General features: G+C 43.3%; 1 protein-coding gene across 5 annotated transcripts; it reads left to right on the forward strand.

Moving 5' to 3' along the window:
* Nucleotides 1–3,624: 3,624 nt before the first annotated feature.
* Nucleotides 3,625–23,058, forward strand: LOC309344995 (aurora kinase C-like). 5 transcript variants are annotated; one of them, XM_081867994.1, is made up of 10 exons: nucleotides 3,625–3,685; nucleotides 6,576–6,745; nucleotides 11,251–11,320; nucleotides 11,766–11,841; nucleotides 15,303–15,372; nucleotides 15,941–16,132; nucleotides 17,671–17,809; nucleotides 20,992–21,140; nucleotides 21,328–21,502; nucleotides 22,460–23,058. In XM_081867994.1, the coding sequence occupies exons 2-10, from the start codon at nucleotides 6,708–6,710 to the stop codon at nucleotides 22,631–22,633; spliced, it is 1,083 nt and encodes a 360-aa protein (XP_081724120.1). In that variant the 5' UTR covers nucleotides 3,625–3,685; nucleotides 6,576–6,707; the 3' UTR covers nucleotides 22,634–23,058. The 5 variants fall into 5 exon arrangements, with proteins under 5 accessions (XP_081724120.1, XP_081724122.1, XP_081724121.1 ...); XM_081867996.1 differs by lacking the exon at nucleotides 6,576–6,745 and having other exon boundaries at nucleotides 3,653–3,685; XM_081867995.1 differs by lacking the exons at nucleotides 3,625–3,685; nucleotides 6,576–6,745 and adding an exon at nucleotides 9,309–11,035.
* The last annotated feature ends 1,997 nt before the right edge of the window (nucleotides 23,059–25,055 follow it).

Genomic DNA, 25,055 nt, shown 5'->3' on the forward strand with positions numbered 1-25,055 from the left:
GTGCAGCTTGCAGCAGAAGGGTGAATATTTGGAGTTTCAGCTTGCAAATGCACCTGATTAATCTCTGCAATCATTTGTAGCACAAATTGACCAGATACCACACTCCTAATTGTTTTTGTTAAAAGGGTTGTTTACTCCTCTCTCCGCTGCCCCAGGAATGAAAAGTGAAGGTTGGAATACATCCCTTAACAGTGAATTTCTGTTATTCTGGAAAAATTCTTTGAAAAAGCTGCAGCCGGTAGCATGAGTCATGCAATATGTGTGTTTCATTTCAAACATGGTGAATCACTTTTTAAATTGAAATGATGCATCTATCATGAGCAGATTTTTTTAAAAAAACACCTCCACTTAAGAAAGTTGTGTGCCATCTGCATAGGACATTTTGGTGTTCTGAAAAATGTACGGAATATAAATGCATGTGAGCACAATCTGCTGTCTTTTCATTTAATGTCTTAAAGAAGTCAGAGGCCAAATGTGAAAGAATTGGTTCACTTGAAAACATTACATCCTGGCTAGACTTAACAGATGTTGTTAATTGATGGAAACAGTTGAGTTAGTGCAATTCTGCATTCAGGTGAGCTGCTGCCTCCGGAGGCAGAGCATAGCCATCCCTGCTAGCAGCCAATGATATCTCATCCTCTTTTAAAGCCATCTGATTTGTTGGCCATCAAAGTTGATAGTTCCATCCATTCTTTTGGTCACCCTGCCTTCCACCCTACCAATGAATCATCAACAGTCACTGGCAGTAACCAAGGGGTGGGGAGCCTATGTAACCCTCCAGATCATGGGTCAGCAAACTAAGCCCCGCTGGCTGGATCAGGCCGAATTGCCTTCTAGATCCGGCCTGCGGACGGTCCAGGAATCCAGGCAACCAACATTGTGCGCTCGCTATGGCAGGCTTGGGGATCAAAAGTGAGGCAGGTGGCTGCTCAAGACAAGCCCCTTCTTCTGTTGCGTGCATGCAGCAATCTTTTCTTCTGGGGTGGGGAAGAGGGAAAGGAGCCACAGTTCGGATTTCCACCATGGAGCTGCTGGCAGTTGCAGCGGCAGGGGCTCGCCCGCCAGTGTCTGTGGCGGTGCTCCCTGCAGGGGGAAGCGGGGACCGCCTGGGTGGCTGCACTCCGAAGCAGTTCTGCGCTCTGCTGGGGAGGCCGCTTGTTAGCTACACGGTGCGAGCCATGGAAAGGTAAACAGCCGCCACCGCCTCATCTTTCCTCACACAGGGAAAAGAACATTTTTGCTTGAGTGGCACCGGCCTGACTTAGCGTGGCCAACGGCTTTTCCCTTCACCCACACATGCGCACACGCTCTCCAGGGCTGACAGGAATGGTGCGCTTACTTCCGCCCCCACCCCGCCTTACGAGAAAAATAATAACAGTCAACGTGTAAAATGCAAAGGAAGCAGTGTGGGTGTATGAGGGAACACACACCCCATCACTTTTTTCCCCAAATTGTTTTATTGAATTTTCACATTTATCACAAAAATAACATAACAAAACACACAACAAAGAAAAACACATTACACTACAATAAACTAAACACAAAGAAAAATGGTTTCTTCAAATACCTAATTCTCATTACATTGACAACTGACTTCCTCGAATCCCCGCTAACTGAATTTCATTATATCACCTATATAACAGTTCTCCAAATTCATATTTCTGATAATACCCCCAAATCACATTTGGGCAACGATGGGGTTGGTCCCAATAAGGGTTTTTGCCAAAAATGCAGGTTATAATCATGGCAACATATAGTCCAGCCCCCCCACAAGGTCTGAGGGACAGTGGACCGGCCCTCTGCTGAAAAAGTTTGCTGACCCCTGCTCCAGATCTAGTCAATATTCTGTCTCTCATCAACCCCAACCAGCGTGGTCAATGGACAGAGATGATGCAAACTACAGTCCAACCGCACCTGGGGAGTGCCAAGCTCCCCATCCTTTCAATAAACGGAAAATATTGCTCTTTCGGCCTACACGAAGAAGAGAGAACTGGGCATTTTTGAACAGGCTTTCCTTCCATAAAGGGCTAGACTCTGCCTTCAAAAGGACACACATCACTCCATCTGGGGATCATCTGCGTGCAGAATTTGAACATTAAAAATGTTTCACCACAGATGTTTCTTCCACCATATGTTCCTTACATCTACTGAAGAAAATGCAACATCTTGAAAGGATTGCAACAGCCAAACAAGTGTAATTTATTACTTTTATTTGAATTGCCTGCAACAGAAGAAAAACACGCCTACAAGAATGCAGGCTACAAAACCAACAGCTCATGATTGGCATTTTTAAAAACAATTTTAAAAATGTTGAAGCAAATGGGAAGGAAACAGATTAGACACACAGCTATGTTTTTCCAAAGCAAACTTTTCCAAAGCAAACCCATCCCAGTATTTTTATAATGACTTCTGAATCATGTTCTTTTTCACATTGTTTGATGATTGGTAATCATCATCATCATCATCTGTCCCATCTTGCCTTCCATCAGCCTTCAGAACCAACTGTTAATATTTCCTGGATAAAGACACAGATTTATATGCCGGTTTTGCATTTACACAAAATTTAAGATAAAATTGTGTGGAACTGACAAGAAGAGGAAATATTCTGATAAACTATACAGAAGTTGTTGTTGTTTAGTTGTTTAGTGCCTTACGCCTCTCAGTTTTCCTTTTTACTGTTGCAGATACACATTTTCCTATTGCAATGCCCAATACTGGAGTTATTTGAAACTTGTGTTGTTGTTGTTGTTTAGTCGTGTCCGACTCTTCGTGACCCTGTGGACCAGAGCACGCCAGGCACTCCTGTCTTCCACTGCCTCCCGCAGCTTGGTCAAACTCATGTTCGTAGCTTGGAGAACACTGTCCAACCATCTCGTCCTCTGTCGTCCCCTTCTCCTTGTGTCCTCCATCTTTCCCAACAGAAAGTTGTTAGTAAAACAGAAGTTAGTAAAACACAAACCTGCCTTTGAAAGAGCTGGTTTGCTGCTGCTGCTGCTATTAAACAAAACATTAATGTGTTTTAAAATGCCAGTGCTTCTTCTCAATTACTCAATTACACAATTACCCAAAAAACCCCCCACAAAACAGCCATCCTGCAGCAGCTAAAGATTTTTTTCCCCCAAGTATAGCCCAATTCAGCCCAATGTGTAAATAAATGTGTCTTCGGAGTGGCATTAAAAAAAAATGACCAACAGGAGTTATACAGTGGTACCTCGGGTTAAGAACTTAATTCGTTCTTAACCTGAAACTATTCTTAACCTGAGGTACCACTTTAGCTAATGGGGCCTCCCACTGCCGCACGATTTCTGTTCTCATCCTGAAGCAAAGTTCTTAACCCGAGGTACTATTTCTGGGTTAGCGGAGTCTGTAACCTGAAGCGTCTGTAACCTGAGGTACCACTGTATATTATTTACCTTCCCACCAGTGCGGTATCTATTTATCTACTTGCACTTTGAAGTGCTTTCGAACTACTAGGTTGGCAGGAGCAAGGACCGAGCAACGGGAGATCACCCTGTCGCGGGGATTCGAACTGCTGACCTTCTGATCAGCAAGCCCTAGGCTCTGTGGTTTAACCCACAGCGCCACCCGTGTCCCTGTTCTTAATCTGCCTTAGTCTATCTCAGCAGAGAGATGGCAAATCTTGATTCCCAAAGGCTCTCTCCTTCCAAAAATGTTTCCTAATATGGTTAGTTCCCATAGCAACATATTGCCTGTACTGTACTGTACTTGGATAACTACTTTAGTCCAAAACCGCTATCTATGCCTAACGAAAGATGTGCTGGACCAGGCCTGTCCATTTTGAGCCGATTACCCTTCTGCCCTTATCTCCTAACAACATAATTCACGTTCTCCTTGGCTGCTGCTCTAGTGGGGGTCTAGCTGCCTCCCTAGTCCTCACTATTATTTTCTTGTCGTGCACCAGAATAAAGATCATCTCAACTTGCAGGAACAGGATGGGAGAAGACACAGCACCTCCTGATCTACCTCTTGTCTTCCTTTTTCTAACATTGGCTGTGACAGTGCGAACTCAGCAGTTGCCAGCAGATCAGACGCTGCCCTTGGCGTAGTGAACACATTCTGACAGCCACTTAGAACAGCAGCTGGCACCTCTGTCCATGAGTGGCTCTATTCCCCAGCCCAAGCCAGAGCCAGCTGTTTCTGTTAGGTTCCACTCAAATAAAAGAGCAACTTCTGTGCAGATCGTTGGCAGCATGGAATGTGCATGCAGCTCATAACAGCAGCACAGGAACTTTACTGGGGCAAAGAAAAGACTAAATGAAAAACTCTGCCTGTCCATGATGATGCAGACCTAACTGAACCCAATGACCTCCATACGCCACTCAAGTATTGTTATGTACTGAAGTTCTCACCCTGGGCCAGCAGGGGGATAATGTAGATAGTTCAGGTCCACATATGCAAATAAGGGATCAAAAGTGACGTTCAGTGATTGGCTAGTTACAGAAAATGGTTACTGTTGCGTTCTAGTGGAGCTCTATATAAGCAGGCTGGCTGAACCCTTCAGTTCAGTTCTGTTCTGGCCTGTGAATAAACAAGAGCTGTTTGAAGAATCGCTGTGTTGTCTGATATGTTCACCCACAGCTTAACAAGAATGATCCAAAAACTGCACCAAAAATGCTTGTGAGTTTTCTCACATCTTCCTTCACATTTCTTCCGCTGCAAGTATATCTCACTTTTCAAACCGTTGTACTTGTCTGGCATGAGGTCACATAGAGCAGGTTATCTTGAACCTCTTCAAGAACCAGGACCTACTTTTAACCCAAACCTGCATTTTGGGGGACCCATTTCTTAATATTTTGCCATATTTTTGCATGGTGGTCGTGCTCCTGTTGCGACCCAGCTTGTATCAGGCTGCAGGCCACTAGTGGGTCTCAACCCACCAGATGAAGACCAGTGACATACAGTCACCCAAGGGCCCTTCCAGATATCCTTTTTATTGTGCATTCAATGTGATCTGTGCTCATGATGGTATCAAGGCAGTTATACACAGTCCTGTTTTCAATATAGCTGGCAGCTACAGAAGTTTCAGGGCAGACATACTATTTTGTTTCTAATCAGTGTCCACCAGTTACTTCCTGTTGAAATCTTGCTATTTTTCATGCCGCAAAAGTTCTAGCTTTTTAAAAAACCACTTTTGTTGCTTATAGAAGCATAGAATTACAGAGTTGAAGAGGACCATGTTGGTCATCTTGTCCAACACTGCAATGCAGGAATCTTGCCCACAACCATATTATTATTATTATTATTATTATTATTATTATTATTATTATTAATCCAGACAGAAAAGTTGTTGAGCTTTTCTTTTGGGGCCTTTTGATTTTGGGGTTCCAAATACTTTTTTTTAGTATTGCCCCCTCCCAAAATGCTGTTTTCCAGCTATTTTTATGGGGAAATGGCACTGCAAATGAGAAATGCCACAGATATTAATTAAGAAGGCAAGGGATAAGGGGGAAAGGGGAATAGTTTTAAAACGCCACGATCCCTTGCTCACCCAGATTCCATTTTAGGATTCATTCCTATCCCTACACACACAGTAAGTTCCATTGAACTCAGTAGGATTTGCTTCTGAACAGATATGCCTAGGATTGCATTGTAAATATCTGAATAATTCAGGGCTTATATTAAATGAAACAGTGGGAGGGTCAAGATAGGATCTCTTGGTTTGTTTAAATTTAAAAGCAGCCATTCTAGGAGATTAGATCAGGGCCATGACACTAAATGGGGGGCAGCTTTCCTTGCGCAGTTTCCCCAAATCTAACCTTCACACACACACCCTAAAAGCTTGCTATTTGTTCAGGGAAGTTTTTAAAATCTGTGATATTTTAGTGTATTTTTGGTTTCTATGGAAGCAGCCCAGAGTGGCTGGGGAAACCCAGCCAGATGGGCAGGGTACAAATAATAAATTATTATTATTATTACAGGACCAAAGCATGCAAGTACTCTGAATTAGTCCTAAAAATGAAAGCTCTTTATTTAAAAACAAAAATAAAAAAAGCAAATGAAATAGCAGAGGTGGAAATTAGGTGGTTCCCAAAAGGATTTCCCATGAAAGAAAAATCCAACCCCAACCCCCCCCGCATTCAACAATGTTTTTGTGTTGTTTTACTTTTAAGGGTATGTAGGATTTATTGGGACGCCGAAGCCTGTTTCGATCTAGAGCACCATAAGATACTGGCATTAGCCAATATCTGTTTTATAACTGTTATAAAACCATTCCCAGCCAACAACGTTACAAAACGAGTTGGCTAAGACTGAAGAGTCATTCTGGGCAGAATGTGGTATGATAGTTGATGAACAGCTATAAATAATGGCAAGCCACTAGTTATCAGTCCAACAGTGGCTTTCCACAATTAATTATGTTCGTCCTGCACCATTCACAGCACTGCTCTGCCCCCTGGTGGAGAACACTCCATGAGGCCACATTCAAATTAAGCCATAAATTAACACAGGATGGATACAGTTTTAGCTGAAGCCCTTTTTAAAAGGTGATTCCATCTACAATGCATACCCGTTCCATTTTTGCCCTTGAAAAACAGAAGTTGCACTTTTTCTTGTAGAGTTTCAAAAACCTGCAAAAGCTGCTGACCAGAACCAACAGAGGGCATAAAGAATTTGAGCTGTCTCAAACCAAAACAATTTTCTAACTGCAGGCCTGAGAAATTACATACTGGAATGCTGCTCTAGACCACATGTGCTGCCATGACCCTGCAACTGATTACTCTTACAAGTGAGTCCCATAGAGTTCAATTGGACTTACTCTCTAGTAAGCTTGTTCACAACTGCTTCCTTGCCTCCAGGGCCTGCCCAATGCCTTTTGGTGCCTGAGGCGAACCACAAAACCCACACCCACCATGCAACCTGACTAGGACATTTTCCATGTTTGTACAGCACCAAGCACTTGCCAGCTCCCAGCAGGGCCAGTGGTCAGGGATGACTTGACTCCCCCCACACACACACTTTGCCTAAACCTACCTCACAGGATTAATGTGGGAATTAAATTATGAGGGGCAGAATCCATGCACACCACCTTGAGCTCCAGGGATTAGAAAGTGGGGGCACATGAATGCAATAGATCCATTGTAGTCCTGTAATAGGGACGCGGGTGGTGCTGTGGGTTAAACCAGAGCCTAGGACTTGCCGATCAGAAAGTTGGTGGTTCAAATCCCTGCAATGGGGTGAGCTCCTGTTGCTCGGTCCCAGCTCCTGCCAACCTAGCAATTTGAAAGCACGTCAAAGTGCAAGTAGATAAATAGGTACCACTCCAGCAGGAAGGTAAACGGCATTTCCGTGTGCTGCTCTGGTTCGCCAGAAGCGGCTTAGTCATGCTGGCCACATGACCCGGAAGCTGTACGCTGGCTCCCTTGGCCAATAAAGCGAGATGAGCGCTGCAACCCCAGAGTCGGCCACGATTGGACCTAATGGTCAGGGGTCCCTTTACCTTCACCTTTAGTCCTGTAATATTTGAAATACGAAGTCAAGTGGAGGAGGTGACCAAGGCAAAAATCAAGGAATCAGGTGGTGGAAAGCAGAAGGCGAGAAAGTGAAAGGATGGGCAGGCAGAGGAGGAGATGGCAAGGTGGACGAGGAAGCTGCTGCCCCACTTGGACTTTATAAGGCAGGATTGTCGTAGGTACTGCGTGAAGCTGTGGCAGAAGTGGGGTAGTAGCTGGCTGCTCTCCTATAGCCCTGCTGCTCTCTGGGAGCTTGGCGAATAGGCTTGCTGATCTCATGGCACCTTGAGGACAAAGAAGGGAAGTATCTATGGCAACCCCGCCATGCAAAGCAGCATTCGGGCAGCGGCTTCCTTTTCTTCCTCAGTGCCACTTCTCTTGGGTACCGCCTGAGGCAGCTGCCGGCTCTGCTTGTCTCTTTTCTCTTGAACTGGAGGTCACACTGACACCTCACCTGGTTGTAAACTGCTTCGCAAACTTTGTTGGGTTCCTCTTTTATGTCCTTACACATTGAACAAATAAAGAATTCACGAGTGAATGCTAGGGTTGCCAACTTCACTGTCCCTGCTCTGCTGCCTTTAAGAACAACTTGACACACACAAATTTGACAGATGCAGCTTTGGAGAAAGCTCCAGCTACTTACTTTCTGTTTGTCAGGCTTTTGTTAAAGGTACGGTAGCAGGACCTGTTAAAACAATTGACAGCCCTAAGCCTGGTGGAAACTCAAGCTGTTTAGCCTTAGAAGCCTTGGCCCAGGAAAAAAAAACAAGTGGCAAATGTATTAATATCAGATCAAAGATTAGAGCCACATCTGTACACCATCAACATTTTATAGAAAAACAGTACGCCTTTTAGCTCTGCTATGTTCATCATTCATGAATTTGCCTTTTCCATACCCACCAACATTTCTCCAATGAAAATAGGGATGTCCCATTCCATAATGATAATTTTACTATTTATACCCCACACATCTTACTGGGTTGCCCCAGTCACTCTAGGCAGCTTCCAACATATGTAAAAACATAATAAAACATTAAACATTTTTTAAAGAAACTTCCCTATACAGGATTGCTTTCAGATGGCTCAGGGGTCGGATAACTCCATACCCTCCAACATTTCTCCAATGAAAATAGGGACATCCTAAGGAAAAGTGGGACATTATGGGATCAAATCAGAAACTGAGATGGCTTCTCTAAACCAGGGACATCCCTGGAAAATAGGGACACTTGGAGGGTCTGCTTTTCACATCTGTTCCACCCCATGCTAACTGATCTAATGAACCCTCTCAATTGTCCTTTGCTGTAGAACAAGCAGCAAATTTGCATGTTCACGACTTACCCAGATGGACCTTTTTAAAAAATTGCTTTCAAGAATGAGGTTTGTGATGAGTCAACAAAGATGATTAAATGCAAAGGACATTTTCCCTGTACCTTTAAAAGTTGTAGAAGGTTGGGAGGAGAGCAGAATTACAGCTGCAGTTGCCCTCCACACCCTTTTATGGCACATAAAAATTCTGTCATTTACATAACAAGTGAAATAGGGGTGGGAACCTGTGACCTCTTACTTAACAAAGTCATCACAGTCATGTTTGATTTACAGCTCTGGTAAAGAACATTCCATGCTTTGAGGCATTGCCACTGGTAGCTATATTATGAGTTTTATTTAAGGCAGGGCTGGGCAGCCCCTCCAGGTGTTGTTGGACTCCCAACTTCCCTCTGCCCTGGCCAGGTATGTCCCACAGTCAGGCACAATGGGAGCTGTAGCTTCTCCATCCCTGTACAGTGGTACCTCGTTCTGGAGGTCCGTTCTTAACCTGAAACTGTTCTTAACTTGAAGCACCACTTTAGCTAATGGGGCCTCCCGCTGCCGCCACGCCGCTGAAGCACAATTTCTGTTCTCTTCCTGAAGCAAAGTTCTTAACCCAAGGTACTATTTCTGGGTTAGCAGAGTCTGTAACCTGAAGCGTATGTAACCCAAGGTACCACTGTATTAAAGGCATTGGAGCCTTGAAACCCTATGTACCTAGTTGTTCAACTCCCAGAAACTGTGTGACTTTAAGAATTGATCTTGGCTCCAGTCTTTGCACCTGAATCCATTTGCAATGCAGAGGAGAAAGGCCTGAGCTGATAGGACAGTGACTGTAGAAAAAGCCTGCACTAAGGCTGCTACTGAAATCCTGCTTTTTTCTGGAGTCCCAAAGAACTCTGCAAATTGGTTTGGTCTATTAGGTAATGAACTATTAATATAGGAGTTGCAGGGTGGGTGGGATGCTATGCCAAGTAACCTAGCTCTGTAGATTTTAAGAGAACAAGTACTTTCTGAAGGACATTAATTTAAATATAATTGAATGCTTTCTAAATGATGCATTTTGAAAAGTTTTTAGTGCTGATATTTTGGCATAATTGCTTGTTTTATGTGATGGGTTTTCAATTACCTGGGATTAGACATCATTGCTCTAGTTCATGGGTAGGCAAACTAAGGCCCGTGGCCCCATCGCCTTCTAAATCCGGCCTGCGGAAAGTCCGGGAATCAGCGTGTTTTTACATAATTAGAAGGTGTCTTTTTATTTAAAATGCATCTCTAGGTTCTTTGTGGGGCCTGCCTGGTGTTTTTACATGAGTAGAATGTGTGCTTTTATTTAAAATGCATCTCTGGGTTACTTGTGGGGCATAGGAATTCGTTCATTTTTTTTTCTTTTTCAAAATATAGTCCGGTCCCCCACAAGGTCTGAGGGACGGGGGACTGGCCCCCCACTAAAAAGTTTGCTGACCCCCCGCTCTAGTTGAACCAGTTCCCGTTCAACAAAGAGGGTATATAAGTTGTTGGGGATATTAACCAGATTCTCACTCCCCATCCTGCCTCAGCTGATTTAAATGAGAAGGTAAATTAGTGCATTCCTGTTCCATACAACAATGCATTTCTACTCCATGCAGGTACACCTGGTGCCTTCCTTTGTTGCAATTCCCAGAGTGACAGCAGTGTTGATGCAATGCAGCAAAAAAATAAAAGTGTTATGGAGATTGGCTGTAGCTCAGTGTTAGAATAACTGCTTTGAATGTAAAAGGTCTGAGAGTCTCTCATAGGCAAAGGTGCCAGCTTCTCCAGAGGATTGAGAGGGCCCAGTGCAATATTGTATGGAGCTTGGAGCAGAGCTGAACATCCTATGAAAACTGAGAGGGGCTGGCCCACTCAAAAAATACTTGGGGGGAGGGACTGCTTCAGTCCCTAGGAGTCATCAGCTTTTCTCCCAGGTATCTCCAAGGTAGTACTGGGAAAGATTTCCCCCTGAAACCATGCAGAGACACTGCTGGTCAGTGTAGACTGGGTCTGGGCAATCTCAGGTATTTGTATGTATGGCCATCTTCTCCCCCCCCCCCATCTGACGCATATCTCTGATCTCAAGTGTAGGGCAGGTAAAGGTGTGGCTCAGATGAACAAGTGGCAGCCTTAGAGTGAACTTCTGATTGTGTCTCTGCAAGCAGGAATAGGAACTGGAATTGGCAGCACTTGTACTGAGTGGAGCTAATCCCTGCCCAAAGTGGGGCTTCCATTTAGTAGGAATTGTGGTAGCGGGGCATAAATCAAAGCCAGGGCTACAAAGGAAGATTTTGGAGTGCATTTAGAGGCTGCTTCCAGTTTTTCCTTTGAAACTGAATCACCTAATGTCATGTGACATGACATCAGGAGATTCAAAAACGGTCCTCAAAAACGTGTGTGATAATAAATTAGCAAGGCTTTATTGTAAGATGCCACAAGACTTTTTTACTTTTTCCCTGTGTAGCTCCTTCTTCCTGCATTGGAAGCCCAACATAGCCTGTTTTGACAGTCAAAGCTCAGCTCAGGAAGAAATCGTAAGTTTTTGCTCTTTGTGTCTCAGGTTCTGAGGTGTATCGGGCCTTGCCCAAGTACCAAACTTCCAACATACAGCAACCCAAATTCCAGACAAGTTGGTGCAGGGGCATCCCTACCATTTGGCAAACTGAGACAGTCCCCCACAGTGGAAATGCTGGGAGCAGGCAGAGGAAGCCCAGTGGGTATTCTTGTCTGGAGAACAGAGCTGTCTGTATGCTACACAGCCTGCCTAGCCACACCCAAACCATCCAGTTGCCTCAAGTGCAGTGGTTTATACTATCCTGTAATTAGTGCTTAAGTAAGATTCAATTGCCCCTGGGGAAGGTGTCTAAGAAGAGCCCTGCTGCATCAAGTCAAAGTCCTATCACGTCCAGCATCCTGTTTTCATAGGCAACCAGATAATCTCTTGGTTCATCCCTTTATGCTTTTATTCCTAAAACAAAGATGGCCAGCTCAGCGGTACAGCAGACACCTGTAAGAAAACAACTCAACAAAGACAAAGGAAGATTGGAGCCAAAAGGTACGTTGCTTGCCGTTTCATACTGTATGTTGTTCTGCATCTGTGTTGTTTTGACACAGAGCCGTGTGTAAGCTCTCTGGTAAGCTCTCTGGGCTGGCCTGAGATATTTTGCTGTCAGAAGTGGAATACAAATGGAACCTTCCACCAATCAGTTGTACACCAGAAGAGGGAGATGGCCTTATCGTGAGAGGCTTTCTGTTTTTTTCCATCTTAGCAGAAGTTTATGCTTCTGTCTGAGGGAAACATATTCATTAATTAAGAGGGGTAAATTAGAGTTCCTATATTTACAGTAAACTCTCTTCAGCTGGCTTTTTTTTATTATTATTATAAAGGTAAAGGTACCCCTGCCCGTATGGGCCAGTCGTGTCCGACTCTAGGGTTGTGCGCCCATCTCACTTAAGAGGCCGGGGGCCAGCGCTGTTCGGAGACACTTCCGGGTCACGTGGCTAGCGTGACGAAGCTGCTCTGGCGAGCCGGCACCAGTGCAGCACACGGAAACGCCGTTTACCTTCCCGCTATAAAGCGCTACCTATTTATCTACTTGCACTTAGGGGTGCTTTCGAACTGCTAGGTGGGCAGGAGCTGGGACCGAAAGACAGGAGCTCACCCCGCTGCGGGGATTCGAACCGCCGACCATGAGATCAGCAAGTCCTAGGCACTGAGGTTTTACCCACAGCGCCACCCACGTCCCTATCTCTTCAGCTGGCTTTTAGCTTGCTTGCACTCTTTGTTGAACCACCTGGAAGATCCCACTGATCTTCTTGAGCCACTGTTCTTGATCTCAGTTCTCAAGTGGTCTTGCAACCTGTCATTCAAGATCTTAAATAAATCCATAGCCTCAGCAGCAGAGGTAGCTGAGATAATAGCAGTATGAATAGCCTTTAAGTCATCTGTATGAAGAAGGAGAGTCAGTGCTAGATTAAGTACTGGGGTTCACTTAATACTATTGCCTACAGTCACACCTAAGTTTGCATTACAGATTGAGTTTTGGGGGAAGAATGATTAAATACTGGGCTTACTAGTACCATTGTTAAAGGTAAATGATTGCTTTCAATATTATGACCCACCTCAAACTCCATGACAAACTAATACGCAAATTGTGAGGTCGCAATATAATCTATCACACTGCTTCCATGCTTTGTAAAGTCGGTATATTCCCCAGGCCAATCTCCCTCTATCACACCATTTAATATTAGCAAGTCCCTCCACCTTACAACTTGGGCTAAACAAAGCCCTGAATAATTACATCTATGATCTTTAGACAGACGGGAGGTACCTCTGGCAAAGTAAATATCTGGTTCCAGAATCTGATTGTAATGGGTGTACAAATTTACACTGACGACTCCCATGTGTGCATTAAAATACCCTGCAATGATAAACACCGCAGTAGGATATAGGGATTTGATGGATTCTATATTTTCTAGTTCTGTCCAGATAGTATTTACAGTAGTGTTTTTGTTGTTGACAAGGTGGTATGTAGATGTTAATCAGCATTAAACATACTTTCAGAACTATAACCAAGACAGCAGTTGCAAATGGGTTGCATGAAATCATGGCTGCTGTAGTTGCATTCAACTTTGTGGAGATGAAACATGTTAGACCCCCACTAGCCCTACAACCTTTCATTGAGGGAGTGGCTGTCTATGAGTGACATTTGTATCCATTAAGCAATATGGAGACATCTTGCCATGCTTCTTGTAGCAGAACCATCAATGTCATGTCTGAAAAAGTCATTTCAGCACTTTGCAGCAGAGAATCCCATAAATGTATCTCATTGGGGGCACAATAATAAATGAAATAATGAGCAATTTGCCTTTTCATGATATTCAAAATAAGCTTCCTGAGGTAACTGCCTCATTCTGCCTGAGCTTCCTGTACCTTATGATGCAACTTCCACCTCTCATCCCAATAAGCCCCAAACTTAGTAGGAAAAGATGGCTTCCCTTGTGCTTCAAGATGAATTAGTTATTCTTTTCTTGAGGACCATGTAGGAAATTTGAGGTCCACTCTTGCATTTCTTGGCTCTGTTCCTTGTCTTCTGCTTCTTCATGTCTTCTTTAGGATATCTTTCTTCTGTCCTGCTTCCCAAGCACATGGTTAAACTATGGAATCTGCTCCCACAAGAGGCTGTGATGGCCAGCAACTTGGATAGCATTTACAAAGGAAATGACAAATTTAGGGAGGATAAGGCAATCAGCGGCTCCTAACTCTGATGACTATGTTCAATCTCCACTGTTGGAGGCAGTAAGCTTCTGAAATTCCAGTTGCTGGAAACTGCAGGAAGGGAGAGTGCTGTTGCCCTCGGGTCCTGCTTGCAGGCTTCCAATAGAAAACAAGACGCTGAAACCGATGGCCTCATCCAGCACTCCTTGTGTCCTTAGTGCTGCACTTACTAGTTCTTTCCAGAACTGGAGATCTTTCTTCTGTCTTGATTGCTTTTATAATTCTCTAATTCTCTCCTCCTTTAGTACAAAATTATGTGCCAGTACACTGATTTCCTTATTGCTCCCTTCTCTCTTAAGCTGTGTTTTACGATAGCAATCCTGTAAGCAGAGAAACAACAGTATACCTTCCAGCATATTAACAGTAATGTTTGGTTTGTCATTCTTTTGTAAAACCACTGCAGTGCAATTTAGTGTTTCCTCGGGAGGCTTAAATCACCTTGGAGCCTCTTGTACTGTTTGTGGAGGAGAAACATTTGTAATTTAGATTTTTGCATTCACTTGATAAAGCTAATTGAAACAAGAACTCCTTAGCTGCTTATGTAGAAAAACACCCTGAAAAAGGATGCTGAGTGTGAAGCAGCAAACATAGGCAACCTTTAGTCTTAGATTGCTTTTATAAAGCTATGTCACTATGTGTGTATGTGTTTTTATTGTAGGCAGAGCAACTACAAGTGGTAGTCATGGAATGGGTGGAGATCGCCACACCTTTCTGCTGATAATTTCAAACATGCTTGTTTTCTTCTTAGTGAATGATTTTGTGTCTTTCTGTTTGTAGTTATATAGAGCTTTAAGTATGATAGCGAGTTACATAAGCAAGTTTGCCCCCCGCCCAAATGGAGGAATCAAATTCTTAAATTATGCTAGTTAAGGACAAACAAAAGTGGTTCAATTATATAGTTTGAACAGCTTTTGAAAAAGTACTTGTTAAGTATACAGTGGACCCTCTAGTTACTCTGGATATGGAACTTTCAGGTTACGAACACGGCAAACCAGAAAGTGTATACTTCCAGGTTTTGCCGCACGCACATGCGCATTCAATCACGCCATGCGTGTGCGCAGAAGCAGCACCTCTGCCTACGGACTTTTCAGGATGTGGACGGACCCCTGGAATGAATTTAATTCGTATTCAGAGGGTCCACTGTACAGCAATTCAGTTACATGAAAAAGTACTTTAACTAGATCCGTAACTACTGCCCATCACATCATGCCTCTAAGTTGCTGCAATTGTTGTTGCAGAAGAAAATGCATCTCAAGAAAAAGTATCTCAAGCAAATGCCAAACATGACTCTGGTTCTCTGCTTCCCAGGTAACTATTTAAAAGTGTCTCGTGATGACTATTACACTGGAGGAATCTTCTGCCATGTTGCAGTTAAGAATGGCTTTGATACCGAATTAGAAACTAAGTGTGTGTATCTTGTACACACATTATGCTTTTTTCTGTGGTTATGTACCTTTTGTCAACCTTTGCCTTTCTTCTAGTTTCTTTACAGGTGCAATATCTTGATGGATGTTTGTTTAATCTTCTCAGTGGCATATTTGAATCATAATGCCCCTGATCAGTCATAAGAAAACTGCCTTGCATTTACGTGTCAGTCTACTCCAGCATGTCCTGCTTGGACTACCTGTGACACCTCTGCCCAAGTCTTCAGAGTTCTCCCCCTTTACATGCTACACACCTGTGCAGATGATGTGAGCATGGTTACTGAGCACATTGGCCAACTTGCCCCTGAGCACATTCACGTGGGTCCATCATCTTGGACAGCAGCAGTGCTACATCAGAGATGGGGATTATCCAGATATTATCATGCTGGTAAAGGAAATGTATGGTACTCTTGGTTTAGTAATTGATTTTAACTGCCCCCTTTGATTTACAGGAAAATGTGGGGCACCTCAGACTTTGAATTTGGCAAGCCACTTGGCAAGGGGAGATTTGGAGCAGTGTACTTGGCCCGGGAGAAAAAAACTCACTTCATCTTGGCCTTGAAAGTCATTTTCAAATCACTGCTGGAAAAATCTCAGCTAGAGCACCAGCTCAGAAGAGAAATAGAAATCTTAAGTCACCTCAGGTAAAGCAACTGAATGCAGAGGCAACTGCCTCAGAGTCAGACCATTGGATAGCCATCTGTCATGGATGCTTTAGCTGAGATTCTTACATTGTAGGGGGTTGGAGTTGGTGACCCAATGATTGGTTCATCCAGTACTATGTCTGTGTTAACTGGCAGCAGCTCAGAAGTTTCAGACAGTAGTCTTTCCTAACCCCACCCGAAGATGCTAGGCACTGATTTTTTAATGTGTCTCCTTCCCCCCCCCTTTTGTTTTAATATATCTGTGTGGTTTGGTGAGTTGGTTGGTTGTAAGTCACTTTGTGTTTCCTTGGGCAAGATAAAGCGGCTAACAAATTTAATTAATAAGCGTATTTTTCGCTCTATAGGGCGCACTTTTTCCCCTCCAAAAATGAAGGGGAAATCTGGGTGCGTCCTATGGGGCAAATGCAGGCTTTTGCTGAAGCTTGGAGAGCGAGAGGGGTCGGATGTTCAGGAAGACATCCGCAGCCTAGGCAGCCCTGCGGGAACTCCCGCAGGGCTGTCTAGGCTGCGGATAGCAGCTTGCTTCCCGGAGCGCCGGGCACGCGGAAAGCAGAGCACCCGGTGCTTCGGGAACACATCTGCAGCCTAGGCAGCCCTGTGGGAGTTCCCGCAGGGCTGTCTAGGCTGCGGATAGCAGCCTGCCGCCCAGTGCGAGGGGCGCCCTGAAGCAGAGCGCCCCTCGCACCGGGCAGACATTCCGCAGCGTGGGGAGCCCTGCAGGAGTTCCCCGCAGGGCTCCCCACACTGCAGATAGCAGCCTGCCGCCCGGCGGGCAGGGCGCGCTGAAGCAGAGCGCCCCGCGCGCCGGGCAAACATCGGCCAGCCCCACAAGCTCGGGGGACAGCAGGGAGGCACAGCGCTGCCATCCCGCTGTTCCTCGACCTGGTTTGGTTTCCCCGACCTGGTTTGGGGGGGGGAAATAAAAGGGAGGGGGAATTCCTTTATTTCCCTCCCAAAAAACTAGGTGCGTCCTATGGGACGAAAACTACGGTAAATTATCAGCATCATAACAGCTACAAGGTAGGGCCTTCTGCATGCAGTGCAGATGCTTAGCACTGAGCTAAGGAACCTTGCTATGGCCGGGCATGTTGAGGAATTATAGTCCATCAGGATCTTGAGGGCCACGCGGTCTGCATACCTGCTCTGTGCTAAATCTGTCAAAACATGGAAAGCCTCATTATCCCCTCTGAAACATTGTGTAGATGTTATGTAGTCCAAAACATCTGGAGGACACCAGGTTGGTGCACCTTAGTTACAGCTGCAATCTTATGCCCGCCACCTGCCTAAGAGTAAGCCCCACTGAACATAATGGAGATTTGCTTCCAAGGGAGCATGCACTGATTGATCCAAACACAACTTGTATCTCAATAGTATCTTCTTCCTGGATGCGGCAATTGGTTAGTACATTCATTTGTAGACCGTGTGTACTTTGTCTACCTATCACAGCCGCTTACTTCTTATGTGACCTAAACCACAGGTCCTCTCCTTTTTTCCTTTAAACAAAAAAATCTGCCTAGACACCCAAATATCTTAAGGATGTATAACTACTTCCATGACCAGACTCGGGTTTTTCTGATGTTGGAATATGCTCCAGGAGGAGAACTGTACAAGGAGCTACAGAAGAAAACACACTTTGATGACATCAGAACAGCCACTGTGAGTACAAATGCAAAGGTTACTGTTCTACACAAGGAGCTGGCTGGAGATGAAGTACAGTAATGCAAAACATAGAACATATGGCTGGTGAGCTTGGAGTAGTCAATATTTATTGGCGGGGCAGCCTTTCCCGTTTTGCCACTTGAGGATTCAGTCACCCGAGGCCGCTGCTTCAGTCCACCTCATGGGTGAGCCAACCCTGTTTGTTGGCCTAATGTGCCTCAGAGGGTGTAGATATTCCTTAAAGAAAACCTGATAGGTAAATGTATTGTGAGGAGAGCAAAGCCAAGCCCGTTTATGTGTGTCTGTCTGTGTCGTCTTCTGATTTGGTTCTACAGCTGCAAACCAACATACCGTCTATGATGTTGAAGCAGCTTTGACTGGCCCCAAACATTGTGAAATAACCAAGCCATGGCTTTCAGAGATGGAGAAGGACATTTGGGCATAAAGGATGGCATAGCCCATTGCACCAGTGCTTAAGGTCCAGCCTGTTAGCATATGGCGCTTTTATGCAACAGCAGAAGTTGCCTTTAGTGAGAGCCTTTGATTGGAGCATGCCTTTCATTGGAAGGTAATCAGATTGAGACGGAGTATAAAATAAGAAAGCTTATGCTTATTAACAGAAGGACATTCTGGAAAGGAAGGAATTCTATTTTTTAAAAAATAATATTTATTAACATTTTAAAAACTACAAAAGAAAGAAAAAGAGTTAACAAAACAATACAATACAATACAAAAACAAAAACACCACACAACACCAACACCATAATATTAAATTAACAAAACAAAATAAACACAATTTAAAACACATCCAATAATTTCAGTATCTTGTCTTTCATTCCCTTGTTTCAACGACCTCCTCACACTTCCCTTTTTGTATTCCACTTTAATTGTTTCAGCAATTCCTTTCCATCTTCCTCTGTTTTCTAACCTTATTTTTTCCCTTTAATATATATTTGTCTTAACATATTTTAACCTTATTTTCCCTTTAATACTCTAATAATCTATTTGTACTTAATTCCTTGTAACATCTCTACTAAAGCCATATAACTCCTTTCCAACATTTTTCTAACACTCATTAATTTTACAATATTTTTATAAATAGTCTTTAAACTTTTTCCAATCTTCTTCCACCAACTCTTCTCCCTGGTCTCGGATTCTGCCAGTCATATCCGCCAATTCCATATAGTCCATCAACCTGGTGATCTTCTGTCCAATGCTCTTAACTCTTTTCCAAGTCCCTTCTGCGAGTCTTCTTCATATTTATACATGAACTTTACTTTGTCTTCCACTGATCTTATTTTTATTTTCCTTCCTTTGAAGCTAAAGAGTAAATCTTGGGGAAACTCCCACCTAAAGATGATTTTATTCCTTCTCGACAGGGCAACCAAATCTCCGTAGTTAAATCTAAAATCCAAAAGGTATTTCAGAACGTCTTTCAAAATTTCCACTCTTAATTGTTGTTCTTCTAAGTTCTTCTGGTAGTTCCAACAGTCTCTTATTTTGTTCTTCTCTTTTTTCCCTCCTCTTCCAAATCCAAAGGCCCTCACAGTTTTAATCTCTTCTTGACCCAAGTCCTGGTCCCAAAAATCATCGAATTCCTGTGTGGGGAAATCTATCAAACTTTCCTTCTCTAGTTCAGGTAGGGCTCTGATCCTCAAAGTCTGATTTTCTTTAGATTCAATCATAGCAGGCATCAACTTATGGTCATCAAATTGCATCTGTAAGGCTGGGACTCACTCTCTCTCCAATTGTGTTACTTTAGGTTCAACAGCAGTAACTTTCTCCCTAGCCTTCTCCGCAGTTTGCCATGTCAAAGTAGATTCCTGTATCAATTTCTGAATAGTTTCTGTATTGGTGTTCACTTTTTGTCCCAAATTATCAATTTTGGTAGTTACCACATCCACCTTTTTGTGAAGCTGTTCCAGTGAGTCACTTATCTTACATAATAAAACCACTAAGGCCTCTTCTGTCGACATTCTCAACCGATTCAAGGTCCCCAGAATCTCACAGCTTTTTATCTTGCAGCTGGAAATTCCCCCAGCTCAACTCTTGTGACAGTTTCAAAGGCTTCCTCTAGAGGGAAACAGTTTCTATTTGTATTAGTCCTTTTAAACTCAATTCAAACAACAAAGTTAGTTTCCATTTTCTGTTACTTTTACTCCTTTTAAAACGCAGAGACAGTGGAAACAATGTTTTCCTTATTTAACTAACTGTCAGTGAATGTTCTAATCATGATCAATAAGCACTGGAAAGGAAAGAATTCTATAGTCCTAGCTAACTAACTAGTTGGAGAAACAAAAAAAGCCATACTTGCCCCTTTGCTTTCAGAAGATACATCAAGGATGGCCTCATACTCAATCCAAGTGTGAGAAATAAGTTGCAAACAGGATGCAACCTAAAATGTATCAATCTAAACTGTAAAGGATATGGCGGTTAGCAAAGAGGTTAAAAGTACAGGGCTAGTCTGGGAATCTGTAGGTCCTTTTATCTGTTCAAACTCCATACAAACCTCTTTCTGCAAGCTGAGTTGCACCCAAACTTCAGACACAGCAGACTTTAAGGTCATCCCCCTGTGACCACAGATTTAAGTTTCTTATGACTTTGATTCAGTTGAAGAAGTGGACTAAAGAGATCCCTTTTGAGAAGAGGAGGTGCACTGAATTTAATATTTACTTCCAGACCCCATTAGTAGTTCTCCAAATGAAGTTCTAGCCTAAGGATGAGAATCACCAAAAGCCACATTATCTTGGCTGGGGGGGAAGAGGTTGGAGTCTGCCTACCAGTGGTAGGTGGAGCCAAATCACAAGTGGGTGGGGTCAGAACATCATGTGCAATGGTCAAGTACCTTACGCCATGGGATGAAATACAGCCCTCCAAGCCTCTCTATTTTGCCCTTGTAACTCTCCTATGCAACACCCTATTCCAGGGATTTTTTTCTGATACTGACACAATGGTTGGCCAATCAGCGCTATGTAAACCCAACTCTTTCTACAGTGGGAAAATCATAAGTTTTCTACCCAGACTCATAGAGGAAACCTTATTGTGCATTACAGTAGCAGTGAGTGCACTTTTAATCCAGTCTCACTGCTAAATTTATGTACAGTTGCATGCAGTCTTGGTTAACAGCCAGAATTAACTTACCTATTTTTTTTTATTTTCTGCGCATCAAACATCTACAGTATATGGAAGAAATATCTGATGCTCTGATGTACTGCCATGCTCTAAAAGTGATCCATAGAGATATTAAGCCAGAAAACCTCCTGTTAGGATTAAGAGGGGAGCTGAAGTTGGCAGACTTTGGATGGTCAGTGCATGCTCCATCACTTAGGTATGTATAGATATATTTTAAGAATTCAATACTGTTGGGAAGAGTCATGTGAGCAAAATATTCACCTGCTAAATTTCTATTTGGCAACTGTGAAATGCAGAATGTGTCCTGTTAAAAGCGAACCCATTTTAAACTGGATTTCAACTGGCAATTTTAAACTGAACCCATTTATTTTTTAAAAAAATAGGAGGACAACATTCTGTGGCACTGCAGACTACCTTGCTCCAGAAATGATAGAGGGGAGTCCACACAGTGAGAATGTCGATGTGTGGTGCGTTGGTGTCCTTTGTTACGAGTGTCTTGCAGGATATGCACCATTTGAAGCACCAACACAGATGGAGACTTTCAGAAGAATAAAAGATGTATGTTCTTCTGAACAAAAAGCTTTGAGAGTAAATGGAATTTGCAATCTACAGCTTGAAACTTGGGCCCAAATGTTGATGGTTTATCCTTGAATGGGCACATTAGGTTATAGCATCAAGCTTAAGAGCCATGAGCCAGGATGGCTAACCCACAATCAAGATCTGCCCCCACCCGCCAAATCATGTGGCCTGCCAACCCTTGATGCTTTTTCCTCAAAATCTAGTCAAGAGATAACATCCTCTATTATTTAGAGCACACTTTTTAAAGGGCAGAGTGCTTAATCTTCCGATTAGGAAATAAAAGAGCCCCCAGCTGTGTTTTTACATAAGTTCTTTGATCTCAGATCTTAGCACTAAGTGCCACAGAAGATGAGCCCTCTGCCTGCTCTTGAAAGAGTAAAAGGCAGGGTTTCCTCCCACCCACAACACTGGAGTGGAAAGAAATGTGTGTGTATACCAGAGTTCTGAGAGACTTCGTGTCTGGTGTGTGTGTACTGCTTGTTTAATGAATGCCCATGCCTAGTGTGTGGCTGCTGGTACATATACATGACCCGGAAAGCTGTCTGTGGACAAAGGCAAGCTCCCTCAGCCTGAAAGCAAGATGGGTGCCACAACCTCATCATTGCCTTTGACTGGAATTAACTGTCATGGGGTCCTTTACCTTTTTTTACCTTTTATACCCTGACCATAGCCCCACAGACATGTCGCCCTTTGAGGGATGGCAGTTAACATAACCCTATTTGTAGAGGTGCTGTACAAGATACATAATTGACAAGGTCCTTGTCCAACAGTATGAGCATCTTAGGGCAAAGCTGATGTGCAGATAGGAAAGCTGCATGGGGGTGGAGAAGCAGATAAACTGGCACTAGGGTAATGCATTCAACTTTTTTTAAAAAAAGCAGAAGACACAACTAGCTTCATAAGAAAATGTAACTTAAAACATTCTTTTCTTCCAAGGTTAACTTTTCATTCCCTTCTTGGGTGTCAGATGGAGCCAAGGACCTAATATCCAAAGTACTCAACCGTACACCTTCCCTGAGGCTTCCCTTGAAAGAAATAATAGCGCACCCATGGGTTAAGACCAACTCTAGGAGAATTTTGCCACCTGTCTACAATGAAACAGAAGAGTAAATGCCTGTGTATATCCAGAAGGCTGTTGATTACTCCACATGTGCATCTGTCTTTTTAGATAGTTGGCTGCAATGTCAGACAGCAGATGAACCAGAATATCAAGCTTCTGTTTTCTGCTAAACCAGGTGTGAGAAGCCAGTGCCCCAGCAGCTGATGTTGGAATCCATCTCCTATCTTCCCTGACTGTCGGCCATACTGACTAGAGATGGGAGTTGGAGTCTAACAACATCTGGAAGGCCACAAGTTCCCATCCCTCCTAAACCACTCTTTTACAAAGAATTATTGTCACTACTTAGCTTGTAAATTTACTGTTAACTGTGGAACTTTTATGAACTGATATAATGAGGAAGAAAAAAAGCTAAACTTTGTATAATTTTAAACTTTGTATAATTTTAAAGAAATAAACACTTGCTAATGAATCTCAATCTAGCTGCAAGTTGGAAAGATGGTCCAGAGCTAATGTTTAAGTATGCAGAGCTTTCTCAGGATCACTATGTTGAAGAATTGATGTCAAAGCACATACAGTGGTACCTCGGGTTACATACGCTTCAGGTTACATACGCTTCAGGTTACAGACTCCACTAACCCAGAAATATTACCTCAGGTTAAGGACTTTGCTTCAGGATGAGAACAGAAATCGTGCTCCGGCAGCATGGCAGCAGCAGGAGGCCCCATGAGCTAAAGTGGTGCTTCAGTATAAGAACAGTTTCAGGTTAAGAACGGACCTCCGGAACGAATTAAGTACTTAACCCGAGGTACCACTGTACTTTACTGTACTGCGGCCAACTTAAGTGTTTTAGTGTTGAGAAAGCTTTCAAGCGCTCCAGAACACTTATGTCAGAATTAGATGTTCAGTTTTCAAGGAAAGGTAGAGGGTTCAAGATATAATGAAAAGGCCAAACATTTGCTTTGCAACAGTCTTAAGATGGAAGACACAAGGTGTTATGTGTATCTAGTTAGGACAGGTTGTACTAAGTGCAAAATGATTTCAGGTTCTATCAAGGGCTACTGTGATGGGACAATTGGCCACTCTTCCTTTGAAATACAAAGCCAGCAGTAAATCGGATATTTACAAAAGTGAGAAGCAAAGAATCAGAAGGAAGAACTATTGGCTACCTAAACCTAGATGTGTGTTTCAGTCATTTTCATTTTGTATGATCACCTTCTCTGGTCGAATAGGACCTAATGCTGACAGCTTTCTGCTGGGATGGTGTCTGGTCAAAAGGATGGATAGTGAAGACACCCATCTATGTTGCTCAGAGTCTTAAGATGCTGTATAGCAGGCAGAGGCATACCTAGGGGTTAGAAAACCTGGACCCCGCTGGTAGCGCAGGCCAGAGTGGATGCAAAAATTCCCTGTTAGGCATTTGAGTCCTTCCACAACACCTGGAGTGCGCGCACACACATTGCTCAGCATTCCAGTGCAAGGGATCCTAGGTACACCTCTGATACGAATGGGAAAATTCAGGCTCTCCAGCCTCACCACCCCGTTTACCAGTCCTGCTTTGCATCTTCCTTGAGTGGTTTTGCCTGCCTTGAATGTTTCATTGAACTCTGATAATGCTACTTGCTTGCCTGGGTGCAGGCTAGAGTGGAATGTGTGTATGTGTGTAGAAACTAGTGTACTACTCAAAGGTAAAATTTGCATTCACTTTTGACACCTGCCCTGTGCACCTCTGGCATGTGGTCCTTGGATGATAGTCTGGAAGGACTGCAGCACTTAGTGAAAATGGTTCTGTGTCAGTGCTCTCTACTAGATGCTAGAAGTGGCCAAGGTCAGCCATCTCTTCCTGAATATCATCTTAAAAACAAATGGTAGTTGTACTGGCCTAGTTTTTTTTTTTTTTTTAAATTGAAAAACCATATTAGGTCTAATTTATTTCTAGTTGTTTTATTTCTTAAAATTTATATACTGCTGGATTGTAGAAAAAACAATAAGAATACCACTAAAATATTTACTACCATAGTTTAAAACATACAGAAGGTTAAAACCACAATAGACTAAAAGGAATTAAAATGCCTACAAACTTTCTACAAAATAAAGGTATTACCCTAATATAGGTGCTGAAATGCATCTGAAGACTAGGAACAATTCAGACTTTGTGGCTTCAATTTCAGCCTGCTTTCCCATTCTCCTTTCTTCTACCTTTGCTTGATATTCAACCTACTAAGGAGCTCTGTACAACTCAAAAGGCTTGCTCACTATTTGATGACATTTTTAGCCTAATAAAGGCACTACCCTACTGTGGTTTTTAGAAGTTGGCAAGTTCTGTTCTGACTGCACTCCACTCTCAAGTACGTGAAGCATCTGTGGAAGAAGGCTGATGACATGCCAAATAACTCACATGAACAATGCCACCTGTGAATGCAGCCTTAGACACCAGACTTAAAAGCCAAGCAGAACGACACAATATCCCAGATC

This window comes from Podarcis erhardii (assembly GCF_964252035.2).
Source record: "Podarcis erhardii genome assembly, chromosome: 6".
Classification (NCBI taxonomy): Eukaryota; Metazoa; Chordata; class Lepidosauria; order Squamata; family Lacertidae; genus Podarcis; species Podarcis erhardii.

What these genes read in the sequence shown, in the direction of transcription:
- LOC309344995 (XM_081867992.1), top strand. Translation starts at nt 11,132, where the DNA reads ATGTCATGTGACATGACATCAGGAGATTCAAAAACGGTCCTCAAAAAC. An exon ending in AGGAAGATTGGAGCCAAAAG is followed by an intron (nt 11,842 to 15,302) that starts GTACGTTGCTTG and finishes TTGTTGTTGCAG; the next exon opens with AAGAAAATGCATCTCAAGAA. An exon ending in GAAATCTTAAGTCACCTCAG is followed by an intron (nt 16,133 to 17,670) that starts GTAAAGCAACTG and finishes AAATCTGCCTAG; the next exon opens with ACACCCAAATATCTTAAGGA.